This window comes from Narcine bancroftii, chromosome 6, assembly GCF_036971445.1.
Source record: "Narcine bancroftii isolate sNarBan1 chromosome 6, sNarBan1.hap1, whole genome shotgun sequence".
Classification (NCBI taxonomy): Eukaryota; Metazoa; Chordata; class Chondrichthyes; order Torpediniformes; family Narcinidae; genus Narcine; species Narcine bancroftii.
The window spans coordinates 92691662-92718248 of NC_091474.1; the positions used below are offsets into that span (position 1 = coordinate 92691662).

Below are 26587 nucleotides of genomic sequence, written 5' to 3' on the forward strand. Positions count from 1 at the left end.
ATACATGTTATATTGCTAACGTTTCAAGCCTGAAATAAGAAGAATGAGCCCGAAGCTGAAAGTCTCAGGATTCAGATGGTGCTGGCTGGGGGAGGAATCCCGACCAATGAAACTTGTTAATTCGATACGATAAAGGACTTGGCAAGAATTTATCATGTTTGCCACACTGACCGAAGCCAGACGACAACTCCTCTTACTTACCCTTCCAACAGGACCTCAACCAAAACGCATCAAATCTCTGTATCACGCACCATCTCCGAACTCATCACTTTCAATCACCTCCCTGGCACGGCCTCCAACCTTATTGATTCCCAACACCCTTATCACCTGTTTCTACTGCCTACCCAAGATCCACAAACTCAATTGTCCCTACATACCCATCGTGTCCACATGCTCTTGCCCCACTGAAATGGTCTCTGCTTACCTCGACTGTTTTGTCCCCCCGGTCCAGTCCCTCCCCACCTACACCTGGACATTTCTCATGCCGTCCACCACTTCAACAACTTCCAGTTCCCTGAACTTGATCACCTCATATTTACCATGGACATCCAATCCCTATACACCTCCATTCCCCACACTGAAGGCCTCAAAGACCTTTGTGTCTTTCTGGTCAATAAAACCAACCAGTCCCCCTCCACCACCACCCTCCTCCAGCTGGCAGAACTTGTCCTCACCCTCAATGGACTCATCCCACTCTCTCCTGGTCAAAGTGGTAGCCACAGGTACCTGCATGGGCCCCAGTTATGACTGCCCTGTTGCTGGCTGCATGGACCAAGCCTACACAGGCAAGGTCCCTCAACTCTCATTGACTTCATCCACTTTTCTGCCAACTTCCACCCTGACCTCAAATTCACTTGATCCATCTCTAGCAACACTCACCCTTTCCTCGATCTTTCTGTTTCCATCTCGGGAGACAAACTCTCGGACATCTTCTATAAACCCACCAACTCCCACAGCTACCTCTTCCCACCCTGTCCCCTGTAAGGATTCCATTCCATTCCGATGCATCTGCACCCAGGTTGAGGACTTCTCTTAGCCCCTCCCCCGTCACCTTCCTACAGCTGTCTCTCTCCCTTTTCCCTGTCCCCTTTTGCACAAACATGATAACATTCTTACCATGTCCCTTACCATATCCATCCTTTTGTTGGTCAGGATTCGTCTCCCAGCCGGCATTGTCTGAATTCTGAGACTTTCTGCTTCGGGCTCATTCTTCTAGTTCCTTGAAGAGGGGCTCAGGCCCGAAACACCAGCAATATATCTTTGCTTTTTTTTGGATACTGAAGACCAGCTGAGTTCCTCCAGCATTTCTGTGTTTTTAGCACTCTGCACTCAGATAAATTAAATGAGAATGTACCTTGGTTTTCAGTCTCAGAAACACTGAATTTCACTTGGATTTCATCCTATTGTTTTTGAGCTTTTAAACACTCCTCACTGATCAATGCAACTATTTCCCCTCCCAATCACCTGTGTTCAATTCTCTGACATGGGATTAAATGTATTTCCTTAAACCGAAGCAAAAAAAAACCTAAGAAAACGATTAGTAGCTTGATCCAACATTAATCTTTCTCACCAACTCTTCAGCGATATTTGCCTCTTTTATTCCTTCCTTTCACAGTTCAGTGCTGAGTGATCCTGGTAGACTTGTGGTTGAATGGCTGTTTCCCATTCCCAGCCAGGGTGTCATGGCTCATTCTTCTATCTTGCTGAGAGAGAATTTCGTGTTGTGGGTTCATCTCTATATTCAAACAAGACCAATCTTGGGAAAGCTTTCTGTAAGTGGCTTTCAATTCAATTGCAACCCGCAAAAGATTTACTTTCATCAATTATTTAGCATTATTTTAAATCAAGAGTGAAAAACCAATCTGTAATTTGAATCAATGTTCTATGGTGAATAGCGGAAGCTCTAAGCTGTGAATTCTGTGCAAAAATGAAAACAGTATCTGCTTTCTATGCATGAAAGAAGCTGATCAGATGTTTGCTCAGCACGTTTCCACGCAATTTGGGAAAAAAAGAGAATAGTTAATATGGGGACAACTTCAATAGGTCATATTTTACTTCATTAAAACTGCAGTTCAGTAGAGCACGGCAACTATTTTGGGCCAGTCAATTTTAGCACAAAAGGTTTTTCTAAAGATGCATACAATCTGAAGAGGAGATTCTTGAAAACAATGAAATGGTAAGAAGTGCATGAGATGATATTTCAAGGGATGGGGAATGGGGTGAAAGAAATAGATTAAATTTGCGTGTTTACTTAGCTTTTAAACTTTCCAAATAAAACCATGGCATTCAACAGTTTTGGACTAGCTTCATAGTATAGAAAAATTTTAAAGGACATTTCTATCAGAATATTTCAATGAAACAGAGGTTACATCATATACCTCATGAACAGAATGTACGTGCATGTAGAGTGAATTTAAAAAAAGTTGATGACGCCGAATTATCTAATTGAAATGGCCCAGAGGACCAATAACTATGTCTGAAGAACAACAGCTAAGTAAGACAAAAAGGATTTCCTGCCAAGATTCAATAATAGCGCTTTTTGTAGAATAAAACTGTAGCATTTAGACAAGTCCTAAAGAATAGTCTAAAAAAAATTATAGGTAATAGCAAATAAATAAGATCTTTAAATTTAGTCATTCTTCCTTTGCATTTGAGTTTGGGTCACCTTTGTATTCACGCTCAACTCAGCAAAGGATGAGTCATGGATTACCAAGGCAGATCTTTCAGTCAGGCTGATATCCACACATCCTGCAGCAGTTATCTAACAAGGGAAGATAAACAAATAAGCAAAGCCAACAGAGCAACTGTGTACTAAAATAATGTTATTTACTTAATATTCAGATACAGGACATAATCTGTGTACATGATGTACCTCTTGCAAAGTAATCTGTGGTAAACATAATAAGGCACCTTTTACCAGATGCTGTACAAAATAGGTTTATAGGTCTTTCATTTAGTTTAATGTGATCATTTTGTTTGTCTTGCAATGACATCAGCATTAGTGTAACCCTTAATGTCTGTCCATTTGCTATGTACAAATATGGTGACTAAATGATTTCAAAATATTCTGACTTGTCTTTTTGTCTATGCTACAATGAGACATTTTTTGGATGACCCACTGGACTGGCAAGTCTCCCTTTCTTTTCTTTAAATAAAATAAAGGCAGGCTGATTTAACAAAGGCACAATCATTAAAAACACTTTCTTTAAAACAACTCCTTGATTCACACGGCTTCATTTGAAAGACACGAGTATCAACAGCAGAAGTGGACAGGTGTTTCTGTTTCCATCTCCATCTCCCAGATTTACTTGGCCATTTGGTAGTTCCATTATATAAAAATACCGTTCTCTATCTCTCGCTCCACTATGAATTGAATAGACCTTAGTGAGATGATATTTTAAGAAAAGGAGTTGGTGAACAAAAATAATACATGATCAGAGGGCGCAGAGTGCTGGCAGGGGCAGGAAGTGTTATTCATCTCTCTTTATTTGAATCATTTTTATTCTGTAAGGTTCAGCCGTCGATGTGAATTTTCCTGCAGCGTTAAGAATGATAAAAAATGGTTTGAATGCATGTTCCCAAAAAGGAACCCATCTGCAAATCTCAGAAGCAAAAATGTAAATGTTGTGGGCCTTTTCAAGATCATGGGGAAATGTAATGCATCAGAAGTTGGGGCCTACGAGTTCCTGACTGGGTAGGTGTCCACAATTGCTTAATAAACATTCCACATGATACTATATCTTTCAAATTCAAGGCAAACATGCGAACCAAGGAATGCAGATGTATAACTCTGCATAGTATGTAACAAAAGCAATTCTGTTCATATCAATGGATCGCACTTTATATTCAACATACCCTCTTGCCTGGGATAAAAAGCTTCAAGCCCTACTTTGGCTGTCAGATTTACAAGAAAAGCTTGCAAGATACCATTAGCCATACTACACGAAATATAAACATTATGTTACATGACATTTACAAGATTGAGGCATCCAAGAACCTGGCACATTAGAAGCCACTATTAATAGGATTATTAAACACATCAATACACGAATATGCTTTGGAATTATTCTAATTAACTGACAATACATTATTTTAAGGGGACCAACACTTTGCAGCTTTTCTCCAGGAACGCAGTGAAGCTCACACTCTCCTTCTGACAGTCGTTATCGGTGTGGAACAAAGACAAAATAAAACTGAGCATTTAAATGCCAAAACAATGAATTTTGCAGGCTACGGGAAATAGTAGGGTCGCTCAATATCCTTTGCAGTTATAATTCATTCTCAAGAAATATAAATACATGCAATGGTCACTTGTGATAACAAGCGAGTGATAACTTTTTAGATATCAGAACTTAAAGCGGACGAATATTGGCACATCTAGAGAAGGACGGCAGAACCCATTTACCTCAGGTGAAGTCATTTAATTTGTGCCTGCTATATTTATGTAAAAATAAGAACTGTAATATTGGAACATCAATCCCTTTCCCTGTCCATCTGAGCAGATTAAACCAGCCATAATTCTGACATGAATAGAGCAGCAGCAGAATCTCCCAGTGGTGCGCGAGTTTGCCAGAAAAATTCCAAGAATGAAGGTGCATTCTGTCGTCTAAAAGGGATCTCCTCTAATCGTTTACACTTTTAGATGCAATTAGTAAAAAAAAAATCAGGATACAATATTTTAACCAGAGGGACACAATTATTACTCAATGGAAAATTGGGAGAATATCATGAACAAAGTTGAGAGTGGCTACTCACTTCTTGAAAAAGTATATTCTTCCACTCATTGCAAAGTGATTCAAGTTTTACAAGAATTTTGCGAGCTGACCAAAATCAAGGTTCTTACTGCTGCTACTGAATTACATGATAAAAGGCAAGTGGACATTTGAGGAAAAGAGGAGAGACAGAAGGTAAGAGTGAAGGAAAAAAATGCATTTCAAGGAAGCAATGAATCCTGATTCTGAAGCCTCCAAGATGTGAGTCAGATAGTGAAGCTAGTTGTGAACAGAACATTCTGGATACAGAGGGGAAATCCCGCTGTTGAATTGCCTGCCCGACTCCAGCAGAAGCACACTCTGTGCAGTTCTTGCAAATGCACAAAAGACCAGCCAATTCCACCGGACTTTGGGGTGGAAATAGGAGGCAACCGTCATGCCCTTAGAGCCCAAGAGAGGACCAGGCAGATGCTATTTACAAAGAGATGAAAAGCAACTATTAAAATACCAGCAATAGTTTTGCAAAATCATTCAGATTGAGGCTTTCACAGAAAGCACCATCTCCTGGCTGTGAGACACCTTCTTAGGGCTCACAGAGCACCAGCTATCAACATTCCACTCTGGGTTACAGAGCACAAGAAAAGTCAGCGACATGTAAAAATCCAAGGAAGTTTAAGATGCTCCAACAGCATCGATATAGTCTTGTATCTAAAACGTTTTGCCGTCCATTGTGAAGTATGGCATGGAAGCTCATTATCAGAAGTCCTTTCTTCTCACATTTATGCCATGAATGAAACACTCCTGAATTCAAAAAGATCATTATTAGCAGCCTTATCTAGCATGGTGTGAAGAAGGATCTTGGGCATGCAAATGCTCAGTCCTCTGATCACACACCAGATGTCCCTGCCCCTTTGGAGCAATGATGTCCGCTATTGAGTGACTTGATCAGATCTTGATGTCTTGAGATTCCACCATTTTGGCAAGTGTTTTCTTCACTCTTAGTGCTGTCAACCGAGAGGCAGGATTATGAGCCCAACATTCTGACATCAATTTCAGGACGGCTCTTAAACACTGGAAGAAAGAGAGATATGATCAGGAAACACACAATGATCATCTCATCCAATTTGACGAACTTGTGAACTACATTCCCACAGCAAGTTTCATTAACAACTAAAAACTGAAAGGCATTTAGTAGGTTGAGATTGAAAATGTCACTCATGGATTTTGAGCTGCTAAAATATCAGCTGCTGCCAGAGTCTGTAAGTCATCAGGTGGAAAGTGGTGTGAGGCAACTCACCCAATGCTTTCCAGGTACTATTTAGCCTTCAGATGGAAGCTGCTCTCACTTCTGTATTTCTTGTCCGCTCATATCTGCCCCATACTCTGATGCACTGAATCAGTAAGATGTTTCACAGCCCCCAACGGATTCCTTAAAGCAGGTATTGATTTAAATAATTTTATTGGCATTATTCTTTTCCTGACTTGTGTGTTAAATCCATAAAACCATACAAGCAAAATTACTTTGAGAAATTGCTCTCCTGATGGGGAGCGTGGTGGTTAGCGGAACGCTGTTACAGAGCCAGTAAATGGAGCTAGAATCCAGCACCGTCTGTAAGGCACTTGTAGCAACCCCACCTAGTTATTTTTGCCTGGAGGTGTTAGCTACATGAGATCTGTCTGAAGGATTATCTCACACGTAGTCAGCTTTGATCAAGATAAATTATTTCATAAAGTCCCAGGAAAAAGTCTTCAGCTATTAATAAAATAGATCTCTATCAGCAAATTGTGATGCTTGCATCAATCTTCATCTCTTAATTAATGCTCATTTGAAAATAAGTTACCTATGGATCAAGAGATGCAAACAAATCAGTTTTACAGAGTCAATATACAGTTCATGGAGGGGCATGTTCTAATACACATTTCATTACTTCATTCACTTTCTTCCCTCCAAATTTAGGCATCTAACTCTCAGATCCCTATAACCACTTACAGCACAGAAACAGGCCGGTTCGGCCTTGCAGGTCCGTGCCCAACATCTTCTCCCACCCTGTCCCACTGACCCGCATTTGGCCCATAACCCTCCACACCTCTCCCGTTCATATAACCTTCCTTGAATATTCACTTTGATCTTGCTTCTACCACCTCTGCCGGAAATTCATTCCATGCCCCCACCACCCTCTACGTCAAGAAATTCCCCCTTTTGTTTCCCTTAAACTTTTCCCCTTTTACTCTCAATCCATGCCCTCTTGTTGAAATCTTCCCCACTGAGTGGATAAAGCCTATCCACATCAACTTGATCTTTCCCCCTTATAATTTTGAATACCTCCATCAAATCACCCCTCAACCTTCTACACTCCAGAGAATAAAGTCCCAACCTGCTCAACCTTTCCCTGTAATTCAAACCCTGAAACCCCAGCAACATTCTCGTAAACCTCCTCTGCACTCTCTCTATACTGTTTATATCCTTCCAGTAATTCGGTGACCAAAACTCCACACAATATTCCAAATTTGGCCTCACCAAAGCCTTATATAATTTCAATAACATCCCAACTCCTGCATTCTATAGTCTGATTTATGAAAGCCAACATACTAAATGCCTTTCAACTTAATATCCAACTTAATGGTTTCAGAAGACTCAATTCAAATTGAATAACACACTTCAACCATTGATTATATCACTTGCATGGTCAGTCAAAGTCATGACTGTGTCCTTACAAGCTGCACGAAGTAGCATGAAACTCACCTCATCACTGTTCCACCTATTAGAAACTGTTGGACGGAGGCATTTAACACACACCACTTCCCTCATATCTTCATAAGAGGGATCGTTTGGCACCATGTCATAATATGGCAACTGGTAATCTTCCACAATACCTGCAGGGAAAACATGAAGATCAGAAGTGAGAAATTTGCTGATGTATGAGCAGCTCATAAGACTGATCTGTTGCTGCTTTCTACACCTACGTATTTCACAGAACAGTATCAAATAACAATATACAACAGATCAAATAACAATATCAAATAACAATATACAACAGATCAAATAACAATATCAAATAACAACATACAACAGATCAAATAACAATATCAAATAACAACATACAACAGTAGCAAATAACAATATACAACAGATCAAGCAGCATCTCCAAAGAGAGTGAATTTGTTTTTCAAGCAACTAGCAAGATCTTGTCCACATGCTGAAATGAGTCCCTCATGGATTCGTTATGTGCAGCGTTTCATAACTCCAAAGGAAATGGGCCAATGACAATTTTTCACAAGCAAAATATTTCAGGAACAATTGGGTCTAGAGCAGTGGTTCTCAACCTTCCCTTCCCACTCACATCCTACCTGAAGTAATCCCTTACTCATTACAGAGCACCGATAGCAGAGGGAGGAGAGTGGAAAAAAAGGTTGAGAACCACAGTGATTTAAGGTGAAGTCTTCTTTCAGTCAATTAGGTTCAGCCAATCATTTTCTTTTCTTAGGCAGTCCCTTGGGGGATGAAGGTGATTGGCTTCACTCCAGTTTGTGGCAGAGTTGGCAGAGCCAATGGAGCCACTATTGCGTGCTATGGGAGACCAAGGTTAAATCCTGTTGTGCCGAGTTTGCATATTCTTCCTGTGACTTTGTGAGTTTCTTCAAGTACTTCTGTTTCCTTCCACATCCTAACAGTGTGTGGGTTGTAAGGTTAATTAGGCACTGTAAATTACTGCTGGTGTTGAGGTGAGTGGCAGAAGTTATTGAGAATGTACATAGGATTAGTTTAAATGGTCAGTCTGAATTTGGTGGATCGAATGGCCTGTTTCTGTCCTATGTGCCACTCTGAGTTAGTTCTATTGGTTCTAAGATGAGACCAAGATGAATCTGCAGACCCTGCCACAATTGGGGCTGGAAGTGTCTGAGCGGGTGGATGGGAGGTGATGCATTGGTGCCACATACCCCCAAAGTAATTCAATGTTCTCTTTGCCTCTGGTGAGAGATAGCTACTGAGATATGGAAGACAATATTGGAGACTACATGGTTCCCCTCCATTTTGATTGATTATGGATTGTTCGAAGATGTTACATGTTTTCAAGAGGCCTTGACAATATCTTTTGAATATACTCTCTTGCTGTGATTAATTTTTAGTGCCATTGTGATCCATACGGAGCAAAAAATCAAAAGTATTTTCCACCATGTACAGACTTTTGTCAAGTAATGAACAACTTAAATAGATAGATATATTGTGCATTATAAAGTAAAACTCCCTGTTATCTGGAATTCAAGCAACCGGCAACATCAAGCAACTAGCAAAAAAAAATCAAGGAAGATAAATAAAAATTTAAATAAAGGTTTAAAATTGTAAATGTTCTTTGAAGTAACACATAAACCTTTGGTGTAGAAGGGAGCAAATATTCAGCCAGCAGAGAGCCTTGGTTGTACTTTGCTCACAGACAGGTATTTGAATAAAGTTGTATTTGAATAAAATGGCGTTGCCCAGGATGAAGAGCTGGTTGATGCCGCTCGCCATTGGGGTGACTCCCTTATCCCTGCTTAGTAAGAGTCTTTATTAGTATATTATAAAGTATATTAGTAAGGGTTTAGCTGTAAACTGGGGGGGGGGGTTAATTATGATGGTGACATGGTTAGCATAGCGGTTACCGCAACACTGTTGCAGTGTCAATGACCAGGGTTCTAATTTAAATTTTGTAAATTATAGGAATTACCTGATTAAAATGAACTTTACAGAATTAAAGACTACAATACTGATTTTTTTTCAAATTACTTTACATTGTCTTTTAAATGATTTATTCTTCATGCTGGTGTATTGTAAGAGTATGTCTTAAGCAACTGGAAACAGGAAAACTCACTTATCTGGCATCTACCAATCCCCATAGATGTTGGATACCAGGGGGTTTTACTTTATTAAGAAATAAATTGGCTTATTACAGAAGTTCCATTTATATTAAAACTAAAAAGAGGCCCAACTTGATGTGGGAAAATCATCTAAATATTTCCTGTCGTACATATCTACAGATGAATGCTGTACATACCTCCTGTGAGACAACGACGTGACATTTCCCAAATCACTAGGCCAAAGCTGTATATATCTGCCATCAAATAAGCCTGGAATTGGTTTTTATTGAGAGTCTCATCAAGCACCTCAGGTGCCATGTACCGTCTGGTTCCCACTCGGGTATTTAGCGGGATATCAACCTCATTTGTGTCACTGTAAAATGAAGAACATGAATAAGAATGATCATTCAAAACTAATAAAAAACATTTTGAATTCATTAAGAAATGTTGGTATTGTAAATTTCCCAATTTTCTTAATGATAGCCCGCATCATGTACACATCTCAACTGTTAATTTCAAAAAGCCTTTGAGTGAAAAATGGAGATCCAACAAAGTGGGCAGATTCAGTTTCCTGTGTCTTATGTTTAAGGAGTCAGAGTTCTGTGTTTCCTTTAACTATTGTGTGAATGTTTATTTTCATTGTGTGATGACATTGTTTAATAGTTTTATTGTATTGTATATGTTGAACGTTTAATGGGTTTCGAGGGGGGAGGGAAGGTAGGGGGGGAAAAAGGGGAGAAAATGCCACTTAAGAGGGAAATGTTTGTATGTATTTTGATTGATATGGTTCACAGTGTGTAAAAAAAAAACTATTGTGTGAATAAGTGCATCCAGACAACTCGACAATGGCTTGGTTCTTGTTTTAAGATTAAGCTTCTTCTTTAACTCTCAAGAATCACTGATACCCATATTAAATTTAACTGACCTCGAACAGATTACAATACAGAATGTTATCCAGAATTCAAGCAACCAGCAGCCTTAAGCAACAGGCAAAAAAATAAAATTGCAGCAAATAAAAAGGTAAAAGATACAGAAGTTTAAAATCGGTGTGCCTCATTAGTTGGCCAATCTTGCAACACACATTCTCAAGCAACTGGCAAATACACTTATCCGGCATCTTCCAATCCCCGTAGGTGCCGGATAACAGGGGTTTCACTGTAGGTCAATCGCTATGGGATGAAAGGATTTGTTTATGAGAAATTTTAGATCTGAATAGTGGACACAGTAAATTAGTAATAAATTAATATTGATTCAAATGAATCCTCTCTGGGTAGAATTTCCAGTTTGCTTGTCAGAAGTAGATTCCAAAGGGAAAAAATAAACTATTATAGCAATAATCTATAAATGAATACAGCTGATAAAACTTGGAATAGATCTCAATTTAACCAAATGCACAAAAATGAAATGTACACAATTGAATACAGGATTAAAAGTCAAAGCAACTGAGCATTCATCAATAAATCGTACGATCAGCCACTCAAGTAGTATTGTGGGCTGTTGGTGCATGACAGATCCGAGCAATTATTCAATGCAATACCATTTATCGAAAGAAAAAGCTCTCTATTTCAGATTAAAAGCTGGACTCTTCTTGACTGCAGATTTCTTACTGCACACAAAAATATAGGTATCATGCATAACTAGTACAGCCAGAAGCGAAGTTAATGCATCCAGACTCAAAGATCAATGCAAGCTTTTACAGATCTTGCGACGAAGGGAAGTGGAGAAACGAACATCTATTGAAAAAGAAAAGACTACTCACATCTAAGTAATTCTGAAGAAATCCAAAATTTAAAAAAAACTTGTTTCGAATGACAAGTTACAAGTGTTGGAGGTATACGCTTAGAAAAAAAAATCTTATAACACGAGAAAGAGCAATCATTTTCATATATAAGAAACACAAGGTTTACTCTTTTGGTAGGTTTCTGTTCAAAAACCCGTTCAGAGATCTTTATCTAGTAATCGAGGCAGTCATGATAATGAAATATTGAGAGAGGAGCAAGTTTTAGAGATGTTTTCGTTTAAAGGACAATCATACCTCTTTTGAAGATATATGAGTGACACAAAGTTTGATTTTGGATCATTGGACATGGTTTGAATTGTTTTAGTATTTAAATACTCGTAAATAAAAAATTCAGATCTTTGGGGATTTTATTGTAGTTCAGAACAATTATGAAATTGAGAGGATACTAAGTCCTATTTGTTGCAAGGCACACAAGAATGAATGTGCTGTGTATAGATCCAATGTAGGACCTATGTGAGGCACATTTATTCTTGCGTTGACCCTTACACAAGGTTCTTCTTTGGCTTGGCTTCGCAGACGAAGATTTATGGAGGGGGTAAAAGTCCACGTCAGCTGCAGGCTTGTTTGTGGCTGACAAGTCCGATGCGGGACAGGCAGACACGGTTGCAGCGGCTGCAGGGGAAAATTGGTTGGTTGGGGTTGGGTTTTTCCTCCTTTGCCTTTTGTCAGTGAGGTGGGCTCTGCGGTCTTCTTCAAAGGAGGTTGCTGCCCGCCAAACTGTGAGGCGCCAAGATGCACGGTTTGAGGCGATATCAGCCCACTGGCGGTGGTCAATGTGGCAGGCACCAAGAGATTTCTTTAGGCAGTCCTTGTCCCTTTTCTTTGGTGCACCTCTGTCACGGTGGCCAGTGGAGAGCTCGCCATATAACACGATCTTGGGAAGGCGATGGTCCTCCATTCTGGAGACGTGACCCACCCAGCGCAGCTGGATCTTCAGCAGCGTGGACTCGATGCTGTCGACCTCTGCCATCTCGAGTACTTCGACGTTAGGGATGAAAGCGCTCCAATGGATGTTGAGGATGGAGCGGAGACAACGCTGGTGGAAGCGTTCTAGTCAGCCTGAAGAAAACTGAGGTCCTCCATCAGCCAACTCCCCACCATGACTACCAGCCCCCCCACATCTCCATCGGGCACACAAAACTCAAAACGGTCAACCAGTTTACCTATCTCGGCTGCACCATTTCATCAGATGCAAGGATCGACAATGAGATAGACAACAGACTCGCCAAGGCAAATAGCGCCTTTGGAAGACTACACAAAAGAGTCTGGAAAAACAACCAACTGAAAAACTTACACAAGGTTACATTCCTAAAAAATATCTGTACACCAATTTTGATATGTTTTAAGTTTGTTTTTCTGCAGCTGCCCCTTATTATCACACTACATATATTAGTGATCATTCTTTAGTCACCCTAATTCTGCCCATAATTAAACAAATGGAGCTTGTCATGAACGAATACAACTTTTTATTATCATTACTACCTTGAAAAATACTTTAAAAGTGTATGGGAAAATTTGTGTAAAGTTGCATTTTCACAGGGCAGATATTATGACCTGGGGACACCTGTATTTACAAGTTGTGTGAAAAATTTTATAATTTTTTTAAGACATTGTCCCTGGTCTTTGTATTTTTTTTTTAAATCACTCTGGTAAAGTATTACTGACATTGCTCTAACCCAGTCCTGACAAAGTATAGCTGTTTTCAGTAAAACACACTCAAAATGCTGGAGGGACGAAGCCAGTCTTTTCAGCACCCATAAAAAGCAAAATGAGCCAGAAGAAGGAAATCTCAGAATTCAGACACAAAGAGGAATCCCGACCAACAAAAGGTGTTAATTGGATATGATGAAGGAGGAGGCAAGAATTTATTATGTTTGTGTGAAAGGAAACAGGGGAAAGGGAGACAGGGATAGGTCAACAGGGGGGGGGGGGGGGAAGAAGTGGGGGGGGGTTTAATAAAAGTCAGAGATATTGATGTTAATGCCATCCGGTTGGAGGGTGCCCAGTCAGATTAGGTAATGTTCCTCCAATTTGTGGGTGGTCTCAATTGGTCAGTGCACGAGACCATGGACAGACATGTCAGCAAGGGAATGGGATGGGGAACTGAAAGGGGTGGCCACTGGGAGATCCCCGCTATTGTGGCATCAGAGCTGAAGTGCTCAACAAAGCGATCTCCCTGTCTGCACCCAGTCTCTCTGATGTAGAGGAGACCAAAACAGGAGCACTGAAGCCAGAAGATGACCCCTGCAGATTCACAAGTGAAATGTTGCTACACTTGGAAGGACTATTTGGGGCCCTGAATGGTGGTGAGGGAGGAGATGTGGGTAAAAGACCGGCTGAGTTCCTGCAGCATTTCAGTGTACCTTATCATATCCAATTAACACCTCTTGTTGGTCTGGATTCCTCCCCTAGCCAGCACCATCTGAATTCTGAGATTTCCTGCTTATGGCTTGTTGTGCTTATCTCTTGAAGAAGGGCTCAGGCTTGAAATGTCAGTTATATGTCCGCTTTTTTATGGATGCTGAGAAGATTGGTTGAGTTCCTTCAGCATTTTGGCGTGTTTTTATTGTAATCACAGTGTCACACACAGTTGTTTTCAGATTCAGGAAGTTGGTCATTACCTGTTGAATTTCACAGTTAGGCCAAGGTCTGCAATACTGCAAGTTCCACTTTTTTTCACTAGGATGTTTTTGCTCTTTAAGTCACGGTGTGCAATAGCAGGCTTGCCTTGTGTACCATATATTTCTGTATGGAGGTGACAGAGACCACTAGCGGCAGAATAAGCCAACTTCAGCAGGGCTTTGGTATCAAGCACTGTGCACTTCAGGTAGTCATACAGTGAGCCATTCTCATGGTAGTCTGTAATCAGGTACAACCATGTCGAAGAACCTTTGCCTTCTATATCTGCAGCAATAAATCCTGTGAAAGATAAAATGGTAAATTACGAAGATCAGAGCTTGCTTACTTCTATAATAAACTCACTGTATGCTCCCGACTATGAATAAATTCATGTTCCCATATTGTGAAGGTGAAGAAATCTTGGAATGAGAAAAGGAAAATGACGTCAAGCTAGAAACAAGCAAAACATTTAGAATGAATTTAAAAGTACATTGGGTTGAATTCAGCTAGCTTTGGCCAGTTCCTGAGAAATTAAAACTGGATGTTGTGCTGATCTAAATATTCCTACCAAAAAAAACCTAAACTCTTCTTATCTCATAACCCCTGGGAATAAGGTGCTGGCTGACTTGTTTCATTAAAATGTCATGGGGTATTTGTGACAACCAAGCAGCATTTTCTCTTTTTTTAATTTTTTCGTAATTTTACCCATTCTTCATTTTGTCTTTTTCATTTTTTTCTTTAACTTTATTTTATTCCAATACTTTTGTCCCTCCTCCTGACTAAACTTCTTCATTCCCCCCTCACCTCCCCCTTCCTGCATTCCCCAATCTGCCTTGCTATTTTTACAAAGCTCCAACTCTTGGGAATTATGGATTGTAGTTACTACCAACTGCTTTTAATGCCTTTTTTTACTCTGTGACATTTGACATGAATGAAATTTAAAAACATCTGCAGATGCTGGAAATCTGAAATAAAAACAACATTTAAGGAACACACAGCAGGTCAAAGAAAAATCTGTGAAAAAGAAACAGAATTTCAAGTCTGGGATTCTTCATCAGAACCATGGACTACACAATGAGGGACCCTTCATCAGAACCATCGAATACATAATGAGGGACCTGTCACATTTGTGGCCCGAAATGTGAAGTTAATAAAACATTAAACACAAGTTTTATCATGTAAACTTCTCAGTGGCTTTATTCTCCGGTTTCCTTTGTTCTCTTGCTTGTGCTCTTATCTCTCTCTCATACCACGTGACTTCCGGTACATCTCATACATATTCATTATCATGACATCCCTCCTTTAATCAGAAGTAAACTTTACCTTCACTTATCAATATCCCTCGGAAACATACAAACATCGTAACTAATGGTAATACTATAACTTAACTACATAAAATTTACTTCCTACAGCACTCATACATGCACTTTACGATATAAGATTAAATACTGTCCCAAAGTTCTTATTAAAACTATGGCACAAAGTCTTCGTATCGTTTGGGCACTTTCCGGTTTCGTTTCGGCCTGCCTGCAATATTGTCGTCGCTTCTCGGTTGTTCACTCTCAGTGTCGAAAATACTGCTCGCCACGGCTTCGGGTGTTTCTGGCGCTCTAGTCACTTCATCAGGAGTGCTGGTAACTGCCTCTGGAACATCATCAGGTCTCTCAGTTTCAGCATCTCGTATTGGCCTTTCAAACTCTTCGCTCGATGTATCTCTGGACTGGTACCTTTTTACACCTGATACATTTCTCTTATACAGGACTCCAGTCGGAGACTTGACTGTCACCATACTGCCACTTCTGGATACGACAGTATAGGGTTGATGGTAATAAGGTGTGTCTAGCTTACCACCAGTTTCATGCCTCACTAGAACATTATCTCCTGGCATGATGTCTGAGTACTTGGCTCCACGTTTCGAATCTGTGTACAGCTTTGCTGCACCTTCCTTTTCAGCATCGTGGTCCCTCATCTCCTGGTCGTCTCGAATTTCCTTTATTTCTGGCATTTTTGTGCGGATTTTTCTCCCAAAAAATGCTTCTGCAGGACTTTTTCCAGTGGTTGCATGAGGCGTTGCTCGATAGACAGCCACATAAGATAGCAATGCTTCTCGCCAATTTTGTCCTTCAGCGTGTGCAATCCTCAATCGTTTTTCAATGGACTGATTTTGTCTCTCTACTTCTCTGTTGGCTTGCGGCTATTTCGGAGTTACTTTATGATGGTGGATACCTGTGGTCCTCATGTATTCCGTAAATGTCTCTGAAATGAATTGTGGACCATTGTCAGAGTATAATGTAACAGGTAATCCATATCTTGCGAATATCTCTGCTAATGCTTGTATTGTTTTTTCAGTGGTTGTGAACTTCAACACAACGTACTCATAGTATCTGCTGTAGTAATCTATCACTACCATAATTGATTCACCCGTCGGTAAAGGTCCAAGAAAATCAACAGCTACGTCGATCCATGGTCCTGTCGGAAGTTGCGTACTCCGGATCGGTTCTGGCGGATTACTCCTACTTGTGATTTGACATCCGTGACAAGTTTTAACAAATTTCTCTGCGTCTTTTTCACAACCTGGCCACCATACCTTGGTCCTGAGGTTTTGCTTGGTACCAACAATACCTAGGTGTCCTTCATGCGCTAAGGATACGATCTTCGGTCTCAATCTTTGCGGAATCACCAATCTGCAACCTCTTAATACACATTGTCCGATGCAACAAAGTTCGTCTCTAATGGGAATGTAAGCCTTGTGAGTACACTTGTCCCATTGTCCACTCTGTATGCATTCTCTTACTTCCCTGAGTTCTGGATCACGTTCGGATTCTCTCTCGACTTCCTTTGTAGTCACAGCATTCGGTGTAGACTGAATAGCTACGAAGCGTACAAAGCTCTCTGTTTCTGTTCCCAATTCTGACTTGGATTGTGGACCTCCATCCTTCACCAATCTGGACAGCGGGTCTGCAATGTTTGTTTTCCCTGCAATGTGGATTACTTTATATTTGTAGGGTTGTAGTCTGAGTACCCATCTCTCTATTCTGGCACATGGTTTGGATCTAGGTGCATAGATCACCTCTAATGGCTTATGATCTGTGATGAGTTCAAATTCAATGCCGTATAAATATGCATGGAACCTCTCACAGGCCCATACAAGTCCGAGTGCTTCTTTCTCTGTCTGAGAGTATCTTCTTTCCACATCTGATAACGATCTGCTGGCATAGGCAATGATTCTTGGTCCTCCATCATGCATCTGGACCAACACAGCTCCTAAACCAACCGGGCTGGCATCCGCTATGACTTTGGTTGATGCCGCCGGATCGTAATATCCAAAAGTTTTTGCATCTGTCAGGCTTTGCTTCAGCGCTGTGAACGCTTTCTTCTGCTCAGATCCAAAATGAAATGGTACTCCTTTCCTGGTTAGTTTCCTTAGTGGTTCTGCCACTGTAGCGAAATTAGGAATGAACTTTGCACAAAAATTGACCAATCCCAGGAAACTCCTCACCTCTGTTGCGTCCTCTTCAATAGCTTTCACCTTGGCCTCTGCAGGGTTTAGTCCTTCCCGTGTAAGTCTGTGTCCCATGAAGTCCATTTCTGACACACCGAACTGGCACTTGTTTCCATTCACGGTAAGGCCTGCCTCCTGTAGTCTAGATAGTACACGCCTCAACCGTTTGTCATGCTCTTCCTTCGTTGGTGCATGGACTATGATGTCGTCAGAAATGTTGGCAACTCCAGGAATGCCTTGAATCACTCGATGGATTTCATACTGGTAGATCTCCGAAGCTGCATTAATTCCAAATGATAGTCTCTTGTAACGATACAATCCACAGTGAGTCACAAATGTTGTCACATCTCGGGAACCTGGATCCAGCTCTAATTGATGATAGCCCCATTTCAGATCAATTTTTGAGAATATCTTACTGGTAGTTAGTTCTTGAAGTATTTCCTCCACTGTTGGTATAGGATGTCGTTCTCTAATTATAGCTTCATTGGCCATTCTCATGTCAACACATAGTCTTATGTCACCCTTTGGTTTGGGCACAATCATTACGGGACTGACCCATTGTGTCGAATGTTCCACCGGTTCAATAATGTCTTGTTCGATCAATTCTTTAATTTTGGCTTCGACTTTCCCACGAAGTCCAAACGGAGTTCGGCGCATTGGTTGTGCCTTGGGTTTGACCGTTTCATCTACCGCTAGCTTCAATTGTCGACCTTTCAGCTTTCCTACTCCTTGGAAGACTGCGGGGAATTCTTGCTTCATATCCTCGTATGACTGAATTGAATTGACACAAGCTCCAATATGAAGTATTGCCAGGTCTTGTGCTGTGCTTCTATGACCATAAACTCTGCTTCGGTGTACTTATCTCCAGCTTCAACAGTTGCAGTAAAACATCCAATGGTCTGCAATGGCTTGGTTGCTGTGTATGGATACAGTTTCTTGGAACACTTCTTTGAGGTACAGATGATCTTTTTCCTTTTCAACTTCTCCCATAAATGTCGATCAATCACATTACTGTCACTGCCTGAGTCTACAATGACCTGCACTGTCACTCCACCAATGATCACTGGGACCTTCTCATGATGTACTTTATTCAACGTAAATTGGTAACAACTCTGTTCCTCCTGGGTATCATCATCGTCACCGTCTATCTGGCGAATGGTATCTTTCTTTCCAGGATACTTTCCTTTCCCCCAGGCTTTGCCTTTGGAAGTTGTACTCTTCCTCTTCTGGTCTGCATTGGACTTGCTTTTGCACTTCTTTGCAAAGTAGTCCTTACCTCCACACTTTCTGCAAACTTTGCCTTTGGCCGGGCAATATGGGTCTTTTCCAAAGTGACCTCGGTTTCCACATCGATAACACTCCACGTCATGTGTCGGCGTATATCTTGGCTGGTTATGGCGATGTGAGAGCCTCTTAATTTGCTGGCTTGAGTTGTCTTTCAGGGTCATGGTATGAAATTGCCCTTCAACAGCCTCTAATGCAGCAGCAATGGTTAAAGCATCGGTGAGTTCCAACTCACTCCCTCTTTCCAGTAGACGTCTTCTGAGTTTATCTGATCTGCAGTGCTGTACGACTTGATCCAGTAATTGGTTGTCCAAATCAGCTGGCATGTAATTGCATCCAACAGCTAGCTGGCGTAGTCTCGTCACGTACTGAGCAATTGTCTGCCCATCTTCTTGTCTTGTTCTCCGAAACAAATGGCGTTGAAATGTAGCATTCGGTGTCACTACATAGTGTGCATTTAATGCATCTACCGCTTTCCGGTACTCATCCTTTCTTCCAGTATTCAAAAGTGTCTTAAATGTTTCCCGAACTGCAGGTCCAGCAGTGAAAAGAAGTAACGCTCTCCTCTGCGCTTTTTGTTTAACTGTACCGGTATCTAGAAATAGGCCACGACTGTCGGCGTAGGATTCAAATTCTTCCAGCCATGCCTTCCACTTCACACTTACAGTGCTTGCATCACCCATTGGGTCAAAATGAGCAATTCCACTATGCATTAGAAAGTCACCGTCTGCACCAGCCATGAGGAAATATTCCAGCCCCAAAAGTACTGAGACAAAGAGAAAATTCTTATCACCTTGAAGTTGTCTGTAATCCTCTGTAATCTTGTTTAGTCTTTAATTTTCTTCAAGCTTCTTTCATCCTCGTCGCCAATGTCACATTTGTGGCCCGAAATGTGAAGTTAATAAAACATTAAACACAAGTTTTATCATGTAAACTTCTCAGTGGCTTTATTCTCCGGTTTCCTTTGTTCTCTTGCTTGTGCTCTTATCTCTCTCTCATACCACGTGACTTCCGGTACATCTCATACATATTCATTATCATGACAGGACCCTTCAGAGCCATCTACTACACAATGAGGGACCTTTCAAAACCATCCACTAAACAATGCCGCTGTTAAGAGTTTGCTTGACATCACTATGTCAAAAGGCAATTAGCAAAGGGCAGTAAGTGCTGGCCAAGCTAGTGAGACTTACATCTCACAACTGACTAGAAAATGGAAAGCACAACCATTGAGAAGTGGTGGCATGAGAATCCTAGTTCTTCTGCTTTCCAACAATAACATCTTGAATAAGGCATATATATATTTAAAAAATCAGACTTTTAAACTAGCTCACCTAAAATACTTTCATGTCGCATTAGCACGGTCTGATAGATCTCTGTCTCACGGAACCAGCTGGCTTCCTCTGCAGATGGGAACACCTTTACTGCCACCTTTTCACCACGCCATCTCCCCATCCATACCTCACCATAGCGGCCTTTGCCCACTAGTCGGACCATCTGAATCTGCTTTGCAATTGTACGTTGCACCTGTAGGGGAAAGGCAAGTGGGAAATACAGTTCACTATGGCAATAAAAAGGATGTCCTCAAAATAATAATGAAAGTGATAAGTTTTCAATGCTGGTTATAGGTAGAAACAATATTAACCAACACTGGAGCACATATTTTTAGACTCATATTTTTCCTTACAAACAATAAAGAACTGAGGGGCGAAGATGTGAAACATATGCATCGAAAGTGGCTTGTTTTTGAGATCTATTATTCTAAATAATGAATTAAAATTGTGCCGATCCAAATAAAATTTGGTTGGTTGTTTAATTTTCTCACTGATTGTTATCTTTTAAAGAAAATAAAAATTATATTATTCTAAATTTATAGTCAAACTGACTTCCAACATCTTAGTTATCTAACGTTCCTGTGGGAACTTAAATAAGTGGGATAGAGGTTGAAGGGAAGGGAAAATTACACAAGTAAAATATTATAGGTTTTTGAAGTGTTCTGCTAAAATACACTCAAAGAACGAAGCCACAAAATATTGGAGGATTTAACTGAAGTGGGACTACAACAATAAACAGTACTTGGTGAAAAACAATTTCAACCCATCAACCAAATGGTTTGATTACACAGGTATACCCCATTTTATGAATACTCATTTTATGAAAAAGTGCTTTTACGAAGAAACCAGTGTTTGCTTTTACAAAAGGATTTGAAAATAGCCTTCAATAGTAGTGAATAGGTCTTTGATTTACGCCATTTCAGCTTCTGAAAGGTTTCATAGGAACACTCCAGTTTCGTAAAGTGGGGTAGACCTGTGTATAGAAAGTAGTTATTTGCACAGGTGCAACTGAGATGTGATCTAACTGAAGGGTTTCAGATAACATGATTAAGCAAATTGTTTTTGTATGTCTAAATTTAGATGTGCTATTGCATATTGCCAAATATATTTTAAAACACATTATGTAATAGTTTCTCTAACCCCTTTCACATTGGCACTTTATCCTAGTAATTAATGGCCAATATGCCAGATAAGGGCTAGTGTGAACACTCACGAATTGGCATGCAGGCGTCAAATCACCCTGGGGATGGACCGCCTACGTAAAGTGTGTTATCCCCAGGGTCATCGGACCCCTGTGAGCCGATTAGCCCAGTGTGAAAGGGACATGGACTATGCAGGGACAAAGTAGTGACTTTTGACATTTTTGCAGGAATGTGAAAGAAACAAAAGATTAGAAAGTATAAACTTTGTATCAAATTTATTAACTCTTGATCTTGTATTGAAACAAAATTAATCATGGCAAATTATAACATAATTAACATTAAAAACATCACAGCCCTTCAGCTCCTGTGGTTGTGCCGACCTATAAATTTATAAAGGACCGTGGGAAAGTCGGAGAGAGAAAGGGAGGGAGAGAGAATGTATGCGTGCGATGGCAGACCTACCCTCCCAGAATGTTTGTTTTTTAATTTTATCTGTGAAAGGAGAGCCAAAGCTATGTAAAATCAGAGAAGCAGGTTTCCCAGAATTCTGTGCAGCAGAGAAAGGGCTGTAAGCACAGAGCACTCATGGAATGCTTTCTAATAATTAGGTGTGATTAATTTTGTTTAAATACAACGTCACAATTAACGGATGTGTCACTCAGACATCACCGGTGGAGGATAGGACACAGAGAACCAGTTAACAGCAGTCCAGTGTGAATGGCAAAAATGTCTTCTTTAACCAGTTCAGTGAATGGCCAATTTACGTTAGTCAGTGTGAAAAGGGCTAATGTTAGTAGATTGAGTGATATACATGACTTGCTATGCAATAGCTCTGAAATGTTGCTAATGTGGTAAAAGTTGGTATAAAAGATTGACTGCACTACCAAAATGGCACTTGCTTTTCTGTGCAAACTCCAACTGAACATTTATTATGCTGGGAGTGAAATAAGAGCAAAAAAGAGTAATGAGAGAGAGAGAGAGAACGTGAATAAATTAGTAAAACTAAAATATTACACAGTTAGGTTTTTGTTATTTTTGTAAGGAATATGGTCCAAAGATTGTAAAATTAAAATAAACAACAAGAAGTATTTAGAGAGGCTACAAATTCTCTGAAGATCCAACTCAACTTGTGATTGTCCAAAATGGCAGTGTCTATTAATCGGCACCAGCCATGAGGGGCTACAGACTCCAGGCAAGAGGAAAACTAGAGCAAGGCATCAAAGGACAAAGATCACCCCCCTCCCCCCACCTGTCTGAGGGGGAGAAGCAGAAGAGACAACCTGTGGGGATGGTGACCATGGTGGCGGACCAGTAAATAGGCTCTGCGGCCAGTGTATGTGGTGGGCTGCTGGTGACTCTAGGCGAGCAACCTCCAGAAGCTGTGGGCTGCTGGAGACTGCTGTTGGAAATTTGCGCTGGGCTGCGGACTGCCGGAGACGGGCTCGAACTGGCCGGAGGGGTGCCAAGTATTGGAACTGGGATATGTGGTGGTGCTGAGGGCGGTGGACCGTGTAGAAGGTTGGGATCTGGAGCTCGGGTTGCCAATGGACTCTGTTTGGCTGCAGAGACTGCGGAAGTGCTGGAGGTGAATCAACGGACACTCGGTGATTCTGGTGGGGACTCTCATTTACTTCTCTCTATCTGCCTGCAAGACTGTCTGCCTGCAAGACTGTCTGCCTGCAAGACTGTCTGCCTGCAAGACTGTCTGCCTGCAAGACTGTCTGCCTGCAAGACTGTCTGCCTGCAAGACTGTCTGCCTGCAAGACTGTCTGCCTGCAAGACTGTCTGCCTGCAAGACTGTCTGCCTGCAAGACTGTCTGCCTGCAAGACTGTCTGCCTGCAAGACTGTCTGCCTGCAAGACTGTCTGCCTGCAAGACTGTCTGCCTGCAAGACTGTCTGCCTGCAAGACTGTCTGCCTGCAAGACTGTCTGCCTGCAAGACTGTCTGCCTGCAAGACTGTCTGCCTGCAAGACTGTCTGCCTGCAAGACTGTCTGCCTGCAAGACTGTCTGCCTGCAAGACTGTCTGCCTGCAAGACTGTCTGCCTGCAAGACTGTCTGTAAGACTGTAAGAGGCACAGGCAATTCCTGCCGGTGATGAATCTGTCTGCCTTGTAATAGGCAAAAAGAAATTTCATGTAATATGACACTGTTAATTTTGATCTTGAATTGATCATGTGAAATTGTGCAATTTGTGCTCTTACCAATAGAGGGAGCCCAGATCCACTACCCGAGCTCTGTGACTGGTCAATCAGATCTTTCAGTGACTCTCCTGGTGGAATAAAAGCCACATCCTGTTCAAGATCTCGGTTGTAACGGCGTCTATCTGCCTGCCCTTTGTACCTGAAACATAATTGGTTTTCTGTTCATCTGTTTTTTGCAAACCACAATGCCCAAATGAGAAAATATAATGTAAAACAATGAAATCAGTTTTCAGCCAAACAGCAAATATAAATAAACATCACTTTGCATTACTGTCAGTTTAAAGATTTTTAGGATTACAAAGAAACGGAATATGTGTCTTGTTCCATAAATGTCATATCCTTTGGAATAAGCGCAAACAGAACACTTTAAAATGTTACAAAGCACAAACAAATATAGTACACTGGATGACTGCACACAACTAGGTAAAGCTTTCAAAAGAAGCTTCTGACTAAATTATTATCCACAGCTGCTTTGCCACAATTTCAGACCTGATCACACACCATCAAAACTTTAAATTAGAGGCACAAAACCACCGGCTCATATGTTTATACACAATGAGTAAGGCCACATTTTGACTTCTTTCCCTTTTATTTCTTTTAATGTTGAGGTATAAATCCACAAATTGCTGGTTGGGCTCTTGGCATTTGCACCTTCAGACTAGCCTAGGTCCATGCTACTTTGAGCTCTAAGTGAAGACATTATTGCTTCTGACCTTTATTTGTGCTATTGGGGGAAAAAACACTCAATGACATCAGGAAAGTTCACTTCACTCAAAATAGATTCTGATACTTCATTGGATAAACACTGGAAGCTTTGAGCAAACAAAGAGAAACTGGAGGGATCCAGCCGGTCAGGCAGCTTCCATGGAGAAAGGTGATCAGTCAATTATGTTTTTTACACAACCACTTCATTCCAGGATTTTATTCCCATTTTCCCAGAATACATGCTATGTAAAAAGCATGGAACCAGAATGAGGATGCCATTTCGGTCCGGTCTTTTTTTTTGCCTAAACCCCTTGTAATTTTCCTGGAACTCCTGCATTGTAAACTGTACTGCAGGTATTCCGGGACCAATTTGAGTCATGATGTGTATTGTGTACCATACATTTTTTAGTGCTCCCTGCTCACTCCCATGGCCTGCTGTCCCTAACCCTAGATTTGACACTAGGTCTGCCAGATTGTGAGCAAGATGGTCTGTGGGTTTGTCTTCAGTTTAAACAGTCTGAAGCCCACCGACCCGCTCCCCCACTGACAGCCTGTCACCAGTCCCCAGTGATAGCGGTGATTAGTATGGGATTACACAAGGTGATTGCCTTATATGTCTCATACAGGGTGGGAACCTCATCCAGCTCTAGCCTTAGGGGCTGTTGAGGGAGCTGGAGCAGGGCGGAATCTTGGACTGAGCGGTTGGCACTGAAAAGAGATTGGAAGTGTTCTGACCATCGGTTGAGGATGGAGATCTTGTCGCTGAGGAGGACTTTGCCGTCTGAGCTGCGCAGCGGGCTTTGGGCTTGGGGTGAGGGGCCGTACACAGCCTTTAGAGCCTCGTAGAAACCCCTGAAGTCGCCAATGTCCGCGCTGAGCTGGGTTCGTTTGGCGAGGCTAGTCCACCACTCATTTTGGATCTCCCGGAGTTTGCGCTGAAGATGGCTGCATGCGCGACGGAAGGCTTGTTTCTTCTCTGGACAGGACGGCTTTGTAAGGTGAGCCTGGTGGGCAGCTCGCTTCTTTGCCAGCAGCTCCTGGATTTCCTGGCTGTTTTCGTCAAACCAGTCCTTGTTTTTCCTGGAGGAGAAGCCCAGTACCTCTTCAGTGGATTGCAGTATGGTAGTCTTCAACTGATCCCAGAGGGTTTCAGGGGACGGGTCCGTGAGGCGGATTGCATCGTCGAGCTTTGCTTTGAGGTTTGCCTGGAAGTTTCTTCTCGCTTCGTCTGACTGCAGGTTTCCAACATTGAACCTCTTTCTGGGGGCTTTATTGTTCCTGGGCTTTGGTTTGAAGTGAAGGTTGAGCTTGCAGCGAACCAGCCGGTGGTCAGTGTGGCATTCCGCGCTAGGCATGACCCTGGTGTGGAGCACATCTCGTTTGTCACTTTCTCGCACCAGGATGTAGTCCAGGAGGTGCCAGTGTTTGGATCGGGGATGCATCCAGGTAGTCTTAAGGCTGTCCCTCTGCTGAAAAAGGGTGTTTGTAATGACAAGCCGCTGTTCTGCGCAGAGCTCCAACAGGAGGCGCCCATTGTCGTTGCACTTGCCGACGCCATGCTTGCCCAGGATTCCTGGGCAGGTTTCTGAGTCTTTGCCGACACGAGCGTTGAAGTCGCCCAGGATGACAACCTTGTCGGCTGTAGGGGTGCGTTGGATGAGGTTGCGCAGGTCGGTGTAGAACTTGTCCTTTTCTGCTGGTTCCGCCTGGAGGGTTGGAGCATAGACACTGATGAGTGGCAAAGCAGCAGGTATGGATGGAATCCCCCCAGAAGTCTGGAAGGCTGGCGGCAAAACTCTGCATGCCAAACTGCATGAGTTTTTCAAGCTTTGTTGGGACCAAGGTAAACTGCCTCAGGATCTTCGTGATGCCACCATCATCACCCTGTACAAAAACAAAGGCGAGAAATCAGACTGCTCAAACTACAGGGGAATCACGTTGCTCTCCATTGCAGGCAAAATCTTCGCTAGGATTCTACTAAATAGAATAATACCTAGTGTCGCCGAGAATATTCTCCCAGAATCACAGTGCGGCTTTCGCGCAAACAGAGGAACTACTGACATGGTCTTTGCCCTCAGACAGCTCCAAGAAAAATGCAGAGAACAAAACAAAGGACTCTACATCACCTTTGTTGACCTCACCAAAGCCTTCGAAACCGTGAGCAGGAAAGGGCTTTGGCAAATACTAGAGCGCATCGGATGTCCCCCAAAGTTCCTCAACATGATTATCCAACTGCACGAAAACCAACAAGGTCGGGTCAGATACAGCAATGAGCTCTCTGAACCCTTCTCCATTAACAATGGCGTGAAGCAAGGCTGTGTTCTGGCACCAACCCTCTTTTCAATCTTCTTCAGCATGATGCTGAACCAAGCCATGAAAGACCCCAACAATGAAGACGCTGTTTACATCCGGTACCGCACGGATGGCAGTCTCTTCAATCTGAGGCGCC

The 26587-nt window shown here is 41.8% G+C and overlaps 1 protein-coding gene across 6 annotated transcripts in view; it reads right to left on the reverse strand.

Annotated features, from left to right (window-relative positions):
* Positions 1 to 2805: 2805 nt before the first annotated feature.
* bmpr1aa (bone morphogenetic protein receptor, type IAa) overlaps positions 2806 to 26587 on the reverse strand; it is a 146511-nt gene continuing 122729 nt past the window's right edge. For all 6 annotated transcript variants that reach the window (XM_069885749.1, XM_069885750.1, XM_069885754.1 and 3 more), the window contains 6 exons: positions 23434 to 23572; positions 20089 to 20281; positions 13971 to 14268; positions 9746 to 9921; positions 7456 to 7586; positions 2806 to 5783 (listed from right to left, as the gene is read on the reverse strand). In XM_069885749.1, the coding sequence (XP_069741850.1) occupies positions 5658 to 5783; positions 7456 to 7586; positions 9746 to 9921; positions 13971 to 14268; positions 20089 to 20281; positions 23434 to 23572 (1063 nt within the window). In that variant the 3' untranslated portion in view covers positions 2806 to 5657. The remainder of the gene's footprint in view (positions 5784 to 7455; positions 7587 to 9745; positions 9922 to 13970; positions 14269 to 20088; positions 20282 to 23433; positions 23573 to 26587) is intronic.